The following is a 14,265-nucleotide window of genomic DNA, read 5'->3' as shown; positions in this document are numbered from 1 at the left end:
TTTTTGAAGGAACTATCAGTTTTTCTGTAATATCATGGGGACGTCCCACAAGGAGTCAGAAGGAAATCTTAAATAGGAGCATAGGTCAATATGGACATCATTTTAAAGGGCTTATCTAGCAGAGTTTAATGCCGCAAACCACACTCAAAAAGATTGATCCAGTAAAAAATGGCGGCTGTTCAAAGATTTTACTTGGTTACATTTTATTAGTAGCCATAACCCCAGTAAAGGAAAACTGCAACCAAACGAATACTGCAGCTAACTACTACATTATGCTTGTCAGTTGTACAGAAGTGAATTATGACATTAGTTATCCTCAAGGGTTACAAATTTGGTCCTAATATATTGATAACGGGGAAAACCTGATAACAGTAACAATTAGAAATCTCAGCGACCTATGACGATCGGAAACACTTCCTGTTTTCATAAAGTGTTGAACAGTTCTCCCTACAGTTGTTCTAGAAATTGGCTGCCTCTCGTGAAAGTAGTCATTAAATAAATGGCATGCTTCCTCGTGTGATCGTCTATACGTTCACGTTCGTCAAGCGACATAGTGTAGTTGAAGAACTACAAGCAATACGACAAACTCTTTTGTACTAAAGCGCACTGATAAAATGGATGGACAGCACTACTAAAACAAGAAAACTAGAATAGCCTACTATGAATAGACTGGCTAATAGGAAAGTCCTAACTGCGACCCAAAGATAAGAGATTTCTAATTGTTACTGTTATCAGGTTTTCCCCCCGTTATCAATATATTAGGACCAAATTTGTAACCCTTGAGGATAACTAATGTCATAATTCACTTCTGTACAACTGACAAGCATAATGTAGTAGTTAGCTGCAGTATTCGTTTGGTTGCAGTTTTCCTTTACTGGGGTTATGGCTACTAATAAAATATAACCAAGTAAAATCTTTGAACAGCCGCCATTTTTTACTGGATCAATCTTTTTGAGTGCGGTTTGCGGCATTAAACTCTGCTAGATAAGCCCTTTAAAATGATGTCCATATTGACCTATGCTGCTATTTAAGATTTCCTTCTGACTCCTTGCGGGACGTCCCCATGATATTACAGAAAACTGATAGTTCCTTCAAAAAGTAGATTTTTAGGTGTAGTATTGATGTACCAAATCTTGTTTATTTATCTGTTATCGTTCAGAAAATATTATACCCGTGCAGGACTTTATGTACACCCTGTATACAAAGATTCATTTTTCACTCAGCGTCACTAGATCCCGCCCTGCGAGCTCTCTAAGATCATTTGATCGGTCTCTAAAGTTTTCACCAATACTGAACAACTAAAACTATAACCTAAGAAAGCTAAAAAAACAATAATAACAACACCAAATAAATACTATTGGATTCGTAACCTCAAACACAAAACCCGGCACTTGTTTACAGTTTCACAACAATGTGTTTGACCCGTACTACGTTCACGTCAGCTGTCCAAAAAAACGATGTTTTACGGTAAACAAAGAAGACAATAATCGAAGTAAGAACAGTAAATTGGTACTATAGTTAATGCTCTTCCAGAATATATCAAATAAAAATCATTTATATGACCTAAATTGCCTAAAATTTCAATAACTGTACATGTCTACTTTGGCGACGAATATTCGTCGTTGCTAAATCGTTAGGGCCTTTGGCGACGAAAATTCGTTTCATACCAGCTCTAGGGTTAAAAATCGTTATTGTTCTGATTTTTTATGAGCATATTAATGTCTAAATTAAGCCCAATAGCCTTGTTGATGTAAAGGCTGACTCGCTAAGAATTTCAGATTTGAGTAAGTTTTTCATATGCAATTGATCAAGAACCCTGAAACATTCACTGGTGTTATCAGCTATAAGTGCCGTTTCCAATTATGAATCATTGTATCAACATATTATGGTGATTATCAAAATAATCATAAATACAAATAATTTTCTGCTGAAAGAGAATGTAGAATCCATATAATCTTTGGTCAAGATAATGCTTCGAACAAATTATCTGGTTGATGATTGATTGTCAAATTCAAAGAAACAATTTGAGACACAATAGAGATATACTTGAGCAGACAGTTGCTTTGAAAATATTGAAACTGTAGTTGTTCATTTAGGTATGACTCAAAGAACAATAATTCATTTGCAAATTGCTTTTACAGTATATTACCAGGTAGTTATAACCATCAAGCGTGATACTGTGTAAAACAACCTTATGCAGTAGGTATTGTGCATAGCTAAACAAAATAGCTTGAACAGAATTTTACAATAATTTTTTTTTCAATATTCTGCATGTTTGATACTTGTGACCTGTTGTATTAGGGATAAACATGAATACAAAGAAAAAAATGCAATGTTAGTAACGTGCTTCAAAAACCAACATTGTAGTCATTATTTTGAATTTCAGGGTTGGTTAAACTAACTAGTTTTTAATCTAAGGTATTAATGACATTTATTAATAACAAAAATAACTAGGTTAATTTAAATAAAATGATCAATGCAATTTTAGCCATTCATAAATCTTTGGAGACCACAGAAAAAATTATCCAAGAATACCACTATATAATAAAGGGATTAGGAGAGGTTCAGGGAAATGGCTATATTTTTACATTTCGCAATTGGCTGAAAATCAGCAAAATACATCAAGCTTTTTGGGCTTGGGACAAAATCTTTTTATAAAAACAGTTTTTTGAGACATTTTTATGTAAAACTTAGTATGTGAAAGTAAATTTACTGTGAATATTTTTTGACGGGTTCATGGCAAAAATTACATGTTAATATATAAGACTGCAGGTTACCAACCCACAAAACAAGTTTCCCTTAAAAATAACAATGAAATTTGTGATTTAAGAGGTTTTATTTATATTTTTGTAAATTGCATCGAATAAAAAACTTATCTTGTTCTTCAGTATGCTGTAAAGACGTGTAAATTGTGCTATTTGTGTGTAAAAGAAAAACCTTACATTTTGAGTTGTCTGTTTATTTAATCAAAGTTAAATACTAATTTGTTGTGTTTAATGTACTTTAATTTATAATTATAAGATCAATATTTTTAATTTACCGTAAATTTAAATTATTTTATTTGAAAGAAAAGTCAAATATTTAAAAAGTATTAAGAGTTTTCAATTCGCTGTGTCAAACAAAGTTATCTGTCAAAGCTAATAGAGAGGTGGCCGTGTGACTGAGATGTCAAATTTTAGAAAATGTGTAAAAGATTTTCTCTTTCCGGGGAAGACATTCCAAAATTACATATGTTAGTCACACACTCTTCTGTCTGTAGGTTAGTAAACGACTTGTCCAAGATAGCACAGGGTCGCCAGGCCCTGGAGCTAGGAGCCACACCTAACCAGGAGAAGTCCATGAGGATCAAAGGTCTGGAGTGTTTGGTCTCCATACTCAAGTGTATGGTGGAGTGGAGCCGCGACGTCTACGTCAACCCTAACTCGCAGACCAACTTGGGTGAGTTCTCAGTAGACCTTACACAACTGTTTGCGTGGTTGATATATAACCTGACTAGATTTTTATTTAGGATTTAATGTGTGACCTGTTAAGCTGAATATGGTCCACCATAGAACTGGAGTAATATTTCTGTAAATTAATGTATTTCAGTTATAAATTTTCTAATGCTTTTGCTTTCATTGCGTATTCATTGTAGGTACCAATGATCTCTTCATTATAACTTTCTTCATTATTGAATTGGATTAAATCTAATTAATTCATACACACGTTCTATTACCCTTCATATGTTTTGTAGCTAGAATGAAGTTCTGATATTATTCCTGATCCTTACTTTATCTCAATTTAAAATGAACTGATAGAATGGACTGGAGTATCAGAGGATCCAAGAGAACTTATTGAAAGTATTACGCACTGACAGACAAAAGTTTGGACTGTTCTATGACCTTTATAACCTAAAATCAATAGAGATTATTTTCTTGAATGTAGAGGAATATTTGTACCAAGTTCCAAGTTGTAAGACCTTTCTATGAAGAGTTATCGTGCAGACACATGACATAATTTTAAGAAGAACCTGTTGTGTTGACTGTTAAGAAGATACATCTATGACGTGTCATACCATGTCCTTAATCAATGTTGTTTTTACTTGATTTATTTAGGCAAAGTGAGGACCTTATATCTCCTTATACAATGAGCAGATTGAGTGGTCCTCCACGATTTTTCAATTCACTTCAGCTGGCCACTATGTGTGGCCCATTTTATTATGAAGTTTAAAAAAAATCCATTTTTTTCCAGTTGGCTTACAAGTTTTACAGTTACAAGTTAAAGATTATGAGAAGAAATATAACAATTTAATGTAGCAATCACCATTGAAAGTATGTATCTTGCAACCAACTGAAATGTTTGGTGTGGGTAGGGGCCGAACGTAACGTGCGGGACAATGAAGTGACGGAACTGGTACCACCCTCCACACCACGAGACAGCCTGCAGTCGTACGGCAGCGCCACGTCACTCAACTCTGGTAGCAGTGGCAACAAGGAGGCTCCTGACACACCTCACCAGTTGCAGGTTCTCAAACATCAGAAAGAAGTCTGGGAGACTGGTATTGACATGTAAGTTTGGATGGACTTGCAAAACATGGATCATTCAATTATAAATATATGGATCATTTTGTGGCTGGTATAACGAAAAAAATTAGAAACTCTTTATAGATAAAATTTAACAGCACACAACATTTTGACGTAAACACTAATATTTTTGGTAGGAACACCATTTCTATTTTACTTACTTGCCATTTGGATATTCATAACTTTTTTTTGTTTTAAAAATATCCGGCTTGCTATCATAGGTGGCAGAATAAAAAGTCCTTGCCATCAATTTCCATCAAAAGAATTAATATGTTATCGATTAATAATAAATTAAGTGTGAAATGAAAATACACATATTTGAATGATTTAGAAGTTGGAATTACTTGATGATTAATAAATGTTTTTTTTATTGTCGTCTGATTTCGATAATCTGCTATAGGTTCAACCGGAAACCAAAGAGAGGCATCAGTTTCCTACAGGAACAGGGACTGTTAGGAGCCTCTGCCAGTGAGGTAGCCGAGTGGCTGCATATTGACGATCGCCTCGACAAGACAGGCATCGGAGACTTCTTGGGTGAAAATGAGGATTTCAGCAAAGAGGTTTGTTGTTTTGTGCAGTTCCTTTTAATGGTATGTAATTACCAAAAAAAGTATGGTAAATTTGAATTCCTTTGGACAAGATACACCTAATCATTTTGTCATATAGGAAAACTAAGGTTTTGAAAACTCTCTTTGTAAAAATATATATTTGTGTCATTATCATTCTCATAGTGCTGGATACCCAAAGAATGCTCCATTTAAAGTTAAAGGGACAAATGGGACTGAGTTAAGGCTGTAATGTGAATGCGTTTGATCTTGGGCTCTCTTCATAGTCAGGATAACTGTCAATAAGTTTTTAAATTTAAAATGCAGTAAACAAATTACAATAATTGCAACCAAGGTTCAATTCTATTATATTCAAACTCTCTTTATTCAACAATATGTATAACTATACATTATTTTCTATAAATGATTTTTAAAACTTGAATAAGTTATAAATTACTAGCTGTTTCCCGCGGCTCCGCACACTTTTCGTAAGCTTTGCCCGTGTATGAGCACTTCTGGGCCAAGTGAGTTATATTTCCAACACAGATGTAGAGTTTGCTTTATTGCCACGATCAAAAATATCTGTGTATGTGTATGTTATGTATCTTTATAATCATTGTACACGTACATTGTATTTTATTATAAAGTGGTCCAACACTCAAACTTTAGGTACATCATAACTTAGCGCCGTCAAATAGTGTTTGGCTATATAATACACGTAACTGTCTCGTAATTGCAGCTTATAGTGTTCAAGGGCTTTGAAAACTTTTATCTTATGCAGCGCCGCCTGGTGGTGAGTTACATCAATGAGCATAGCATATAAACCTTCTACGTGGAGAAATACAAATAAATACATAAATAATATAAATACAAATTTTCATAGTGATCAGTCAAGTAGTTTACGATTCCATAAATGACAAACACACAAACATTCATTTATATATATATATATATATATATATATATATATATATATATATATATATATATATATATATATATATAAATATGACATTAACTCTTTAGACATCATAACCACTCCCAAATTGAGTACAATTATATAGCCTAATTTGTGAACCTATTAATATGTATGTCTCACGGCAGAACTTTCTGACATCTCTAGTTCCATTCTTTAGACAATAATGAGGCATATTATCTAAACATAGTAGTCATCATCTTCTACAGTGGCTCGGTCTTCTGGGCACAACTTGTTCAATTTCTATCTTCCATTTCTTCTATTCCTGTATACTCAGCCATTCCTTCCTTCTCACACTTCCCCCCTCCCTCCCTCCTTTCCCTATACTCTACTAATTTTGTCCTAGTTTCCTTCCTTACATTCTGTCTGACGTTCTTCATATATTCTTCAAACACCACAGCTATTTTCTGTTGATCATTTCTATTGTTTCGGAAACATCTCTCCTTCATAGTGACTTCATTCTGTCTCATCTAGTAAATTAGTTGCCATAGGAACCGCATGTTACATGCGTGCTACCTGCTGCGTTACTTTTGTACCTCATCCAAATTTTAATTCCATACAATTACATAGATTCAAATCAGGTACTTATTATACACATTTCAACCACTATGTCCTTACTCCTTACTATAATTCCTACTGCTTTCATGAATCTCCTGTTTTTCTTAGGCGTTACTTTCTTATCATTGGTTTGTAATATAAGAGATTTAATTAGCAGTTTGTATAAATGTATCCATATACAATATTTTTCTAAAAACATAAAACACTTAACATTATTTGATAAAATATATTCATTTGCTATTTCAATTGTCTGTTTTCTAGGTCATGTATGCGTACGTGGACCAGATGGATTTTGCAGGAAAGGACATCGTAATGGCACTGAGATATTTCCTGGAAGGGTTTAGACTTCCTGGTGAGGCTCAGAAGATTGACAGGCTAATGGAGAAATTTGCAAGCAGATACTGTGAATGTAATCCAAAGTAAGTTTTAGTCTATTGGTTCATGATAGTTTCAGTTTACTTCTTCTCAACATTTAATTTAATGTGTTTATTAAAAGTACCAGAAAGATAACGGAGGTTGTGTTGAAAATTGTAGACTGATTTCAAACAGCCCTGGTTTTAGAAAATTACAGAAAACAATTAATTACCATGCCATTTTAAAATAAAAGATTGCTCTAGAATTAATTGAGGATTTTAGGCTTTGCTCTAAAAAGAAGTAATAGAAGAGATCAATAGGCTTTACTAAGTATTTATTTCTGATTTGTATCACCAAAGTTACTTACATTTTGTTTTTGATGTGCATGCAGCAATGGCCTTTTTGCGAGTGCAGACACAGCATACGTGCTGGCATATTCGGTGATCATGCTGACCACAGACCTGCACTCACCACAAGTCAAAAATAAGATGACCAAAGAGCAATACATTCGACTGAACCGTGGGATCTCTGATAATCAAGACCTACCTGAAGAGTATCTGTCACAGATATACGATGAGATTGCCGGCCACGAGATCAAGATGAAATCTACAAGTAAACCAGGCAAACAAGGTACCTATGACCACCTTGATTAGCAATACACTGAGTTGTTTGAGATTCAGGAATGGGATTGGATTTGGGAAAATTATTTTAAATGCAACTAAAAACACTAAAAAATTTACAGGAGAGAATGTAATTCTTTCTAATAGAAAGTCTCAAAATCTTGTTCACAAAACTCTTAAAAACATGTTTATGTGTGTATTTAGTTATACTAAAGTATTTACAACATTTAAAAGTTAGCCATCCTTACAAAATCATAAAAGCCTAAATTAGTTATCCCACTCAGTAAACAAATAAATATAAATAAATAATTGGTACATATTCTTTCCAATATCAGGGTGCTGTTAAATAAACATGGTATAAAGAATATGTATATTATCTTACTAAGTTTTTTTTATTCTAACATCATATTAGTTAAACAAATTTACAGATTTTTTTGTAGTTCTAAGAGAGGGTTATTTAGAAAAGAATGAAAGAAAATCAGAATTATTTAAAAAGCTAAATATTTAATTTTATAAAAAAAACAATTTTGTATTTCAAAATACTCTCCATTACATTTGATCCTTTTTTCAATTGATGATTCCATTGTTTGAAAGGTTTTTGTTCATTATTAGAGGAGATCATATTTGATCATATTATAGGAGATATTTGATCATATATACATATAGGTGGCATAAAATTTAAAGTTTTTAGACAGAAATTTTTTTAAACAAAGGGTAGAACTTTTTAAATAATAATGAAAAATGTTCCTTAAAAATCCAAAAATGGCTACACAATTAACACAATTGTACAATATGAGAAATTTTAAATTGTTGTACACGCTTTACATGAAGTAGTAGAAGATGTAGCATGTATTGCACAAATTTTTATCCAGTTAAACATAAAGAGTAGCTAATAATCCAAAAATAAATCTTGAAAAGTTTTTAAAATACATGCAAACTCATTTAGGATGAGAAACTGAAAATCGTTGGATACAGATAATTTGAAGGTGGATAGCAACACCAATGAATTGTTTTATTTGTATACTTTCATGTAATAGGCCACAAGACATGCGTTGCCATGACACAATTTTGAGCTGCCCCCCATTTATATTTTTGTAAAAAAGAGAAAAATTTAAAACTTTGATTTGATTAAATAGGCAGTGTTGTTATGGCATTACTTAGTTTCCACCTTTTATATACCTGTTGTACACTAGAAACTGATGAATGTGATGGAACATTTCACAGTGATATCCAGTGAGAAGAAGCGACGGCTGTTATGGAACATGGAAATGGAGCTGATTTCCACCGCCGCTAAGAATCTTATGGAATCTGTCAGCCATGTTCAGGTAATGTATGTTTTCATTAACTGAATTCAAAAAATAATAACATAGGCTATTAATATTTATACTATTCTATAGCACAGAAGAATGATTGCTAGTGTGGTGTGTTTTTAACTTTAATTTTTAATCGTTTGAAAATCCTCTTCCTTTGAGTATATTTCATTTGTAAAATTCCAAAAAATTCATCCAATCAGACAATGTTGGAGTAATATGATTGTCAAGTTTTGGATTAAGATACCATACATTACAAGTGTAAAAAAAATAGTTTAGTGTTTTTAAACATATCATTATAAAAGTCTTTTATCAAACTAAAACTTAAAACTTGATCATGCTTGTAGTTCTAAAGGTAATGTCTGATTGGGTGGAAATTTTACATATGAACACTCTCTCAAAAGAACACGTCTTGGCAGTTGTTATTTATTAACTCTTAAAGGCTTTTGATGAGTTATTTCAACACTGGATATTTAACAAAAAGCTGCTCACGAGTTTCTATCTAAATCCGATGACTGCATTATTCTTACTATGAGTATTATCATGAGTTGATGAATCGGAAGTAATCAGTTGAGGATTCGATAAAGTATTACTTGCCATGTTGTATAAATGTAAATTAGTAATATGTATAGGTTAGTATTTTAAATTAAACATAAAGAGGTTCAGACGTAATGATTTTTGTAGTTTGTCTTTTGAAAAATCAAAATGTCTACAGTTCTATAGCTATATGAGAACAGTCTGGAAATGGGCAAAGTGTGCCGATCTTACATACAAATTCTCAATAAAAATATGGATATATTGTTCACATGTCTGCTCTGTGAGTCACTACAGGTCCTGCAATTGTTTGATTTATTCTTTTGATCTTTTCTTTTCTTTAAATTTTGATTTTACATAGGTAATTTTTGTTTTCAGGCACCTTTCACATCAGCCAAACATCTGGAACATGTGAGACCTATGTTCCGCCTGGCCTGGACCCCCTTCCTGGCAGCCTTCAGTGTGGGTCTGCAGGATTGTGATGATCCTGAGATTGCTACTCTCTGTCTGGACGGGATCCGATGTGCCATCCGGATAGCCTGCATCTTTCATATGACGGTTGGTGTTTATTTTGGCTTATCTCGGTTCAAAGTGATTCTTATAATCCATCAAATGCAAAGTATACCAGTTGAAACACTAGAACTGCTGTTGAATATTTTTGGTTGAAGCTGAAAGATAGCACTCAAAAGTACTTTAGAACATTTGCACAGATGTTCACTGCCATATAGAATTCCTGGCTCTTATATATCACTGCTTCTTTGATCTGTACTGATACTCTTCTAGTTTAATTATTTAACTCACTGAGGTAGACACAATCGCAAGTCAAGTGATTAAAGTTCTATAGCTATTGTCGAGATATAATATTTTTTGTTAGTCTACATTTGACCTTATACATATTTATTTAATTTAGTTTGCCTAATTTGTACAAGATTTTGTTCACATGTCCTTTCCAAGCATTTTGGTGCAAAAACTATCCAAATAAGTTTGTTCGTTAAGATTGGCTAATCTGATTATTCTTTTTTTTTTATGTCTCTCACATCACTTTTTGGTGCAAGGGCAATTGTTTTCATTCTCTAACAGTTTGTTTACAATGTGTGTAATGACAAAAGATGAAAACATAATTGATTTTAAAGTTAATAGGGTGTTGTGTAGTGATTACAAAAATGTAATTAATAGTGATATGATGAGTGTTAAAAATTATTATACTACTTGCCGCTTTAATTTGAAAATTTTTAAATAATATTAAAAACAAAAAATAACACAGTATTATACATAGAGGAAAAATGATAAGGTAAGGAACTGAACCATTAATAAAGGATGTGGTCATTAATCTGTGTATCGTTACCATCCACAAATTATTTGTAACTGCTTTACCATTCATAATAATCAATTACTTGTTTTATAAGACATTATTACAAAAAATAAAAAATCAAGTAGTTTCTATTGAATTAAAAATTTGTTTAGCTCACTATGTATTTTTTTTTTAAATATTCAAACTACTAAAAGTAGGTCAATGAATACTTCATCAACAATCATATGGCACTGTTTTCAATCTTTACGAGGGTTTCTATTTATATATCTGGCCTATCAATGAATAAACAAGTATTTATGATTTATGATTAACCCTAGAACTGTTAAATCGACATAATTATGTCGGTTAATGCCGCTTTTTGTGGTGTTAACCGTCAACATTTTGTCGATCAAACATTCCCTCGTATAATTACTTTTTATAATATACTCCGGTAACGTATCGATATAATTCATGCACCATTGGATTCGGGAAGAAAAATGCAAAGGAACAGATGAGTTTTATTCCTCTTTGTATTATGGTTATGACGTAGCAAGCTTGTTATTTTGAACGTAAAAGAAAACGCGATGCCGTTTGTTGTGACCGCCATATTGCCGCTGCCGTTCTGTATCACTTTCGTGCCGAGCTGTGGATATTTGTAAGTTTTAATAGTTTTACGCGTGTTTTAGTGTCGTATTTAATGTGTAGTGTGTTGTTTGATGTCGTAGTAGTGTAAACATATATATTGTAGAATAAATCAATTTCTATTTACTGAAATATGTTTTGAGAAATTACCGGCTTTGTGTAGGCTATGGCAAAATGACTTGGCTAAAATTCATTTCACATAGTTTGTTATTGTTTTCACTTACTAAACGTTATTTATATCACTCTTTTAGCTCTGAAGTAACTATTTATTTTTGGTAAATAGATAGTTTTTCACAATAAAATATATATTTCCTGTAATTTCTTTGGTTATATAATATAATAACAGTTATTCTGTTTGGGTTATTCTATATTTTTTCAATATCTTTAGTTATATTTATAGTTTTCTAACTACATAATATTTCCTATTACTTATAAATCATAAATTTATAAATTTTTGATATAGTACAAGCTTTAGAAACTATTTTATATTTTGTTGAATGAAAATTTTTCGCAAAATTTTTGAATAATGGCAAAATTTAACTTTTTTTTACTTTTCAAAAAAATAATTTATGGTAATTATTTCATTACTACTGTATATTCTATTTTATTCTAAGTAATAAAATATGCAAAATAACATGTATTCATAGATAAATGTATTAGCAAAACTTGTTTTACCAAAGTCTTACGTGTACACCCCGATTTTCAGAATTTATACGCATCGCTGCTTTTTGTTTCTATAGCTTTATGATGCTTTCATAAATGTGTATAATGTTTATGTTTTTCTGAAACTAGATAAAATTTGACACAGAATGGCTATCTCACTTATAAATATTTCTCACTATAACTTCATTTGCTAGGTATGGTCCCCCCCAAATTTAAGAAATATTTATCGTAAATTTTATATTTGATTAAAAAAAGTGTTTATTAGAAAATTTTTGATGGTTAATTTTACAATATAGTGCAATTCTACGTTTAATTCTGAACACAAAAAATGTATACTCTTATTTATATTGCTTTTATTTTATATTTTTAATAATTTTTTTAAAAAAACCTTGCGCGAAGCTCCAAAACAGCCCGACACTACAGGATGAAATGACCGCCAGTTCTAGGGTTAAATCTAATTTTATTGTTTTCAAAATATTCTCCATTAAGATTTTTCCATGCGTTAAACCAATTTTCAAAGCACTTTTTCCACTCCGACTTAGATAGCCCCAAATTGTGCGTTTTGAACACAAAAAAGTTTCTTCTGGTGTTTAAAATCGTTGACCATGTAGTGTGTTTTTGATGTGCGGGAACAAAAAGAAGTCATTGGGTGCCAAATCAGAGCTGCATACTGGATTAATTAATTTTTATTCAGTGTAAAATGTGTATGTTATTGTAAAAAACCTCAAAGACAAGTCTTGAATATATTAACTAATTTAACAAATGTTATTTATCAGAAAAAATATAGTTCAGTAAAATAATTTTGGTTTTAAAAACTTATTGTTTCTTATTCATTTTATTTTATTTTTAATTCACTTTATTTAATTTTGGCTTTTATGATTTCATTTAAAATGATTTTTATACTATAGGGGAGAGCTTAATTTTTAAAAAGTTTGTAGTTTTGTCACAAATAGAAAAAAGTTGTAAGGGTAAAACCAAACTCTTACATTTTAACCACGTTTAATTGCCACCATCAGATCTGCAGACGACCAAATAAATACTACCTTAGTAGGTTCAATTAATAATGTATACAATTGCACTGTTCTGTTAATAATTTGAAAAGGAAATAATTTTATTTATTTGTTACAGCTGGAGAGGGACGCCTATGTACAAGCCCTGGCCAGGTTCACACTGCTCACAGCAAACTCTCCAATAACTGAAATGAAAGCGAAAAATATAGACACTATCAAGACTCTGATTACTGTCGCACATACAGATGGTAAGTTTTTCTTGTAAATTTCTACAAAGGATTCATATAAATGGAAAATTGGGAAAATCACATAAAAAGTCAGAACAGTTATTTATTGTTTGTAAATGTACTATGTAATACAACTGTATTTATTATTTATATTGTATCTAATATTTTTAGATGGGTTTTCACATTGTTAATAGATTAAACTGACTGGTTATAATGTAGAATTTTAAATACAGTTTGTAAGTTTTTCCCTAGTTTGTATTTCTTATCATAGTGAATTTAATTTTCTTATATTTAAGACAGATTTCAAAAACATTTACTATAATTTGTTGTATGGTCATTAAAATAGGTTTTAAAACAAAATAAATAATTTTTTAATCAGTTTCTAGATTCAAGATTCTTGATTTGTCTTTAAACATGTATAAATGCAATTTATATCGTCAGAAAATTCATAATATTTGTATAACTAGCCAGTACCAAATTCCTAAATTTCGTATATACAAAATTGTTTAATAAGCGTATGATAAAATAAATAAATGATTAAATACTAATGTACAACTACATTAAATAAGTTCATAACATAACAACAAATAAAATATATAAGAAGTAATAACAGAGAATAAAACAAATAATAACTCAATAAATTTGTAACGGTGGCCTCAAAATTGAGACAGAACCAATGTTCATCAAAAGGCTTTGTCAAATGAGAAATAATAAATAAATGTTAAAAGAAACAACAAATATTATAACTAAAATTTTATTTCACTAGTGTCACAGGACAAATAATCGTCAATTGAATAAAAGGCTTTGTGCTTCAACCAAGTACTAATAAAGCTTTTAATTTTCTAACTGATTAGACATTTTTATTGATGTTGTTTTGATAAAATTTCCTGATGTCCAAAGAGAATCTTGTATCTTTCACTTTACATAAATTCATTAACCCATTGCGGATCACTGACGAGCTGGGCTCGTCACG

The 14,265-nt window shown here is 31.4% G+C and overlaps 1 protein-coding gene across 2 annotated transcripts in view; it reads left to right on the top strand.

Annotated features, from left to right (window-relative positions):
• The window catches only part of LOC124353810 (brefeldin A-inhibited guanine nucleotide-exchange protein 1), a 62,528-nt gene that overhangs the window by 18,050 nt on the left and 30,213 nt on the right, over nucleotides 1-14,265 (top strand). For both annotated transcript variants that reach the window (XM_046803822.1, XM_046803821.1), the window contains exons 10-17: nucleotides 3,260-3,438; nucleotides 4,352-4,547; nucleotides 4,963-5,122; nucleotides 6,903-7,060; nucleotides 7,387-7,625; nucleotides 8,840-8,940; nucleotides 9,838-10,017; nucleotides 13,184-13,313. In XM_046803822.1, coding sequence (XP_046659778.1) covers nucleotides 3,260-3,438; nucleotides 4,352-4,547; nucleotides 4,963-5,122; nucleotides 6,903-7,060; nucleotides 7,387-7,625; nucleotides 8,840-8,940; nucleotides 9,838-10,017; nucleotides 13,184-13,313 — 1,343 coding nt within the window. The remainder of the gene's footprint in view (nucleotides 1-3,259; nucleotides 3,439-4,351; nucleotides 4,548-4,962; nucleotides 5,123-6,902; nucleotides 7,061-7,386; nucleotides 7,626-8,839; nucleotides 8,941-9,837; nucleotides 10,018-13,183; nucleotides 13,314-14,265) is intronic.

This window comes from Homalodisca vitripennis, chromosome 2 (genome assembly GCF_021130785.1).
Source record: "Homalodisca vitripennis isolate AUS2020 chromosome 2, UT_GWSS_2.1, whole genome shotgun sequence".
NCBI lineage: Eukaryota > Metazoa > Arthropoda > Insecta > Hemiptera > Cicadellidae > Homalodisca > Homalodisca vitripennis.
This window is presented reverse-complemented; position numbering and strand designations above follow the sequence as displayed.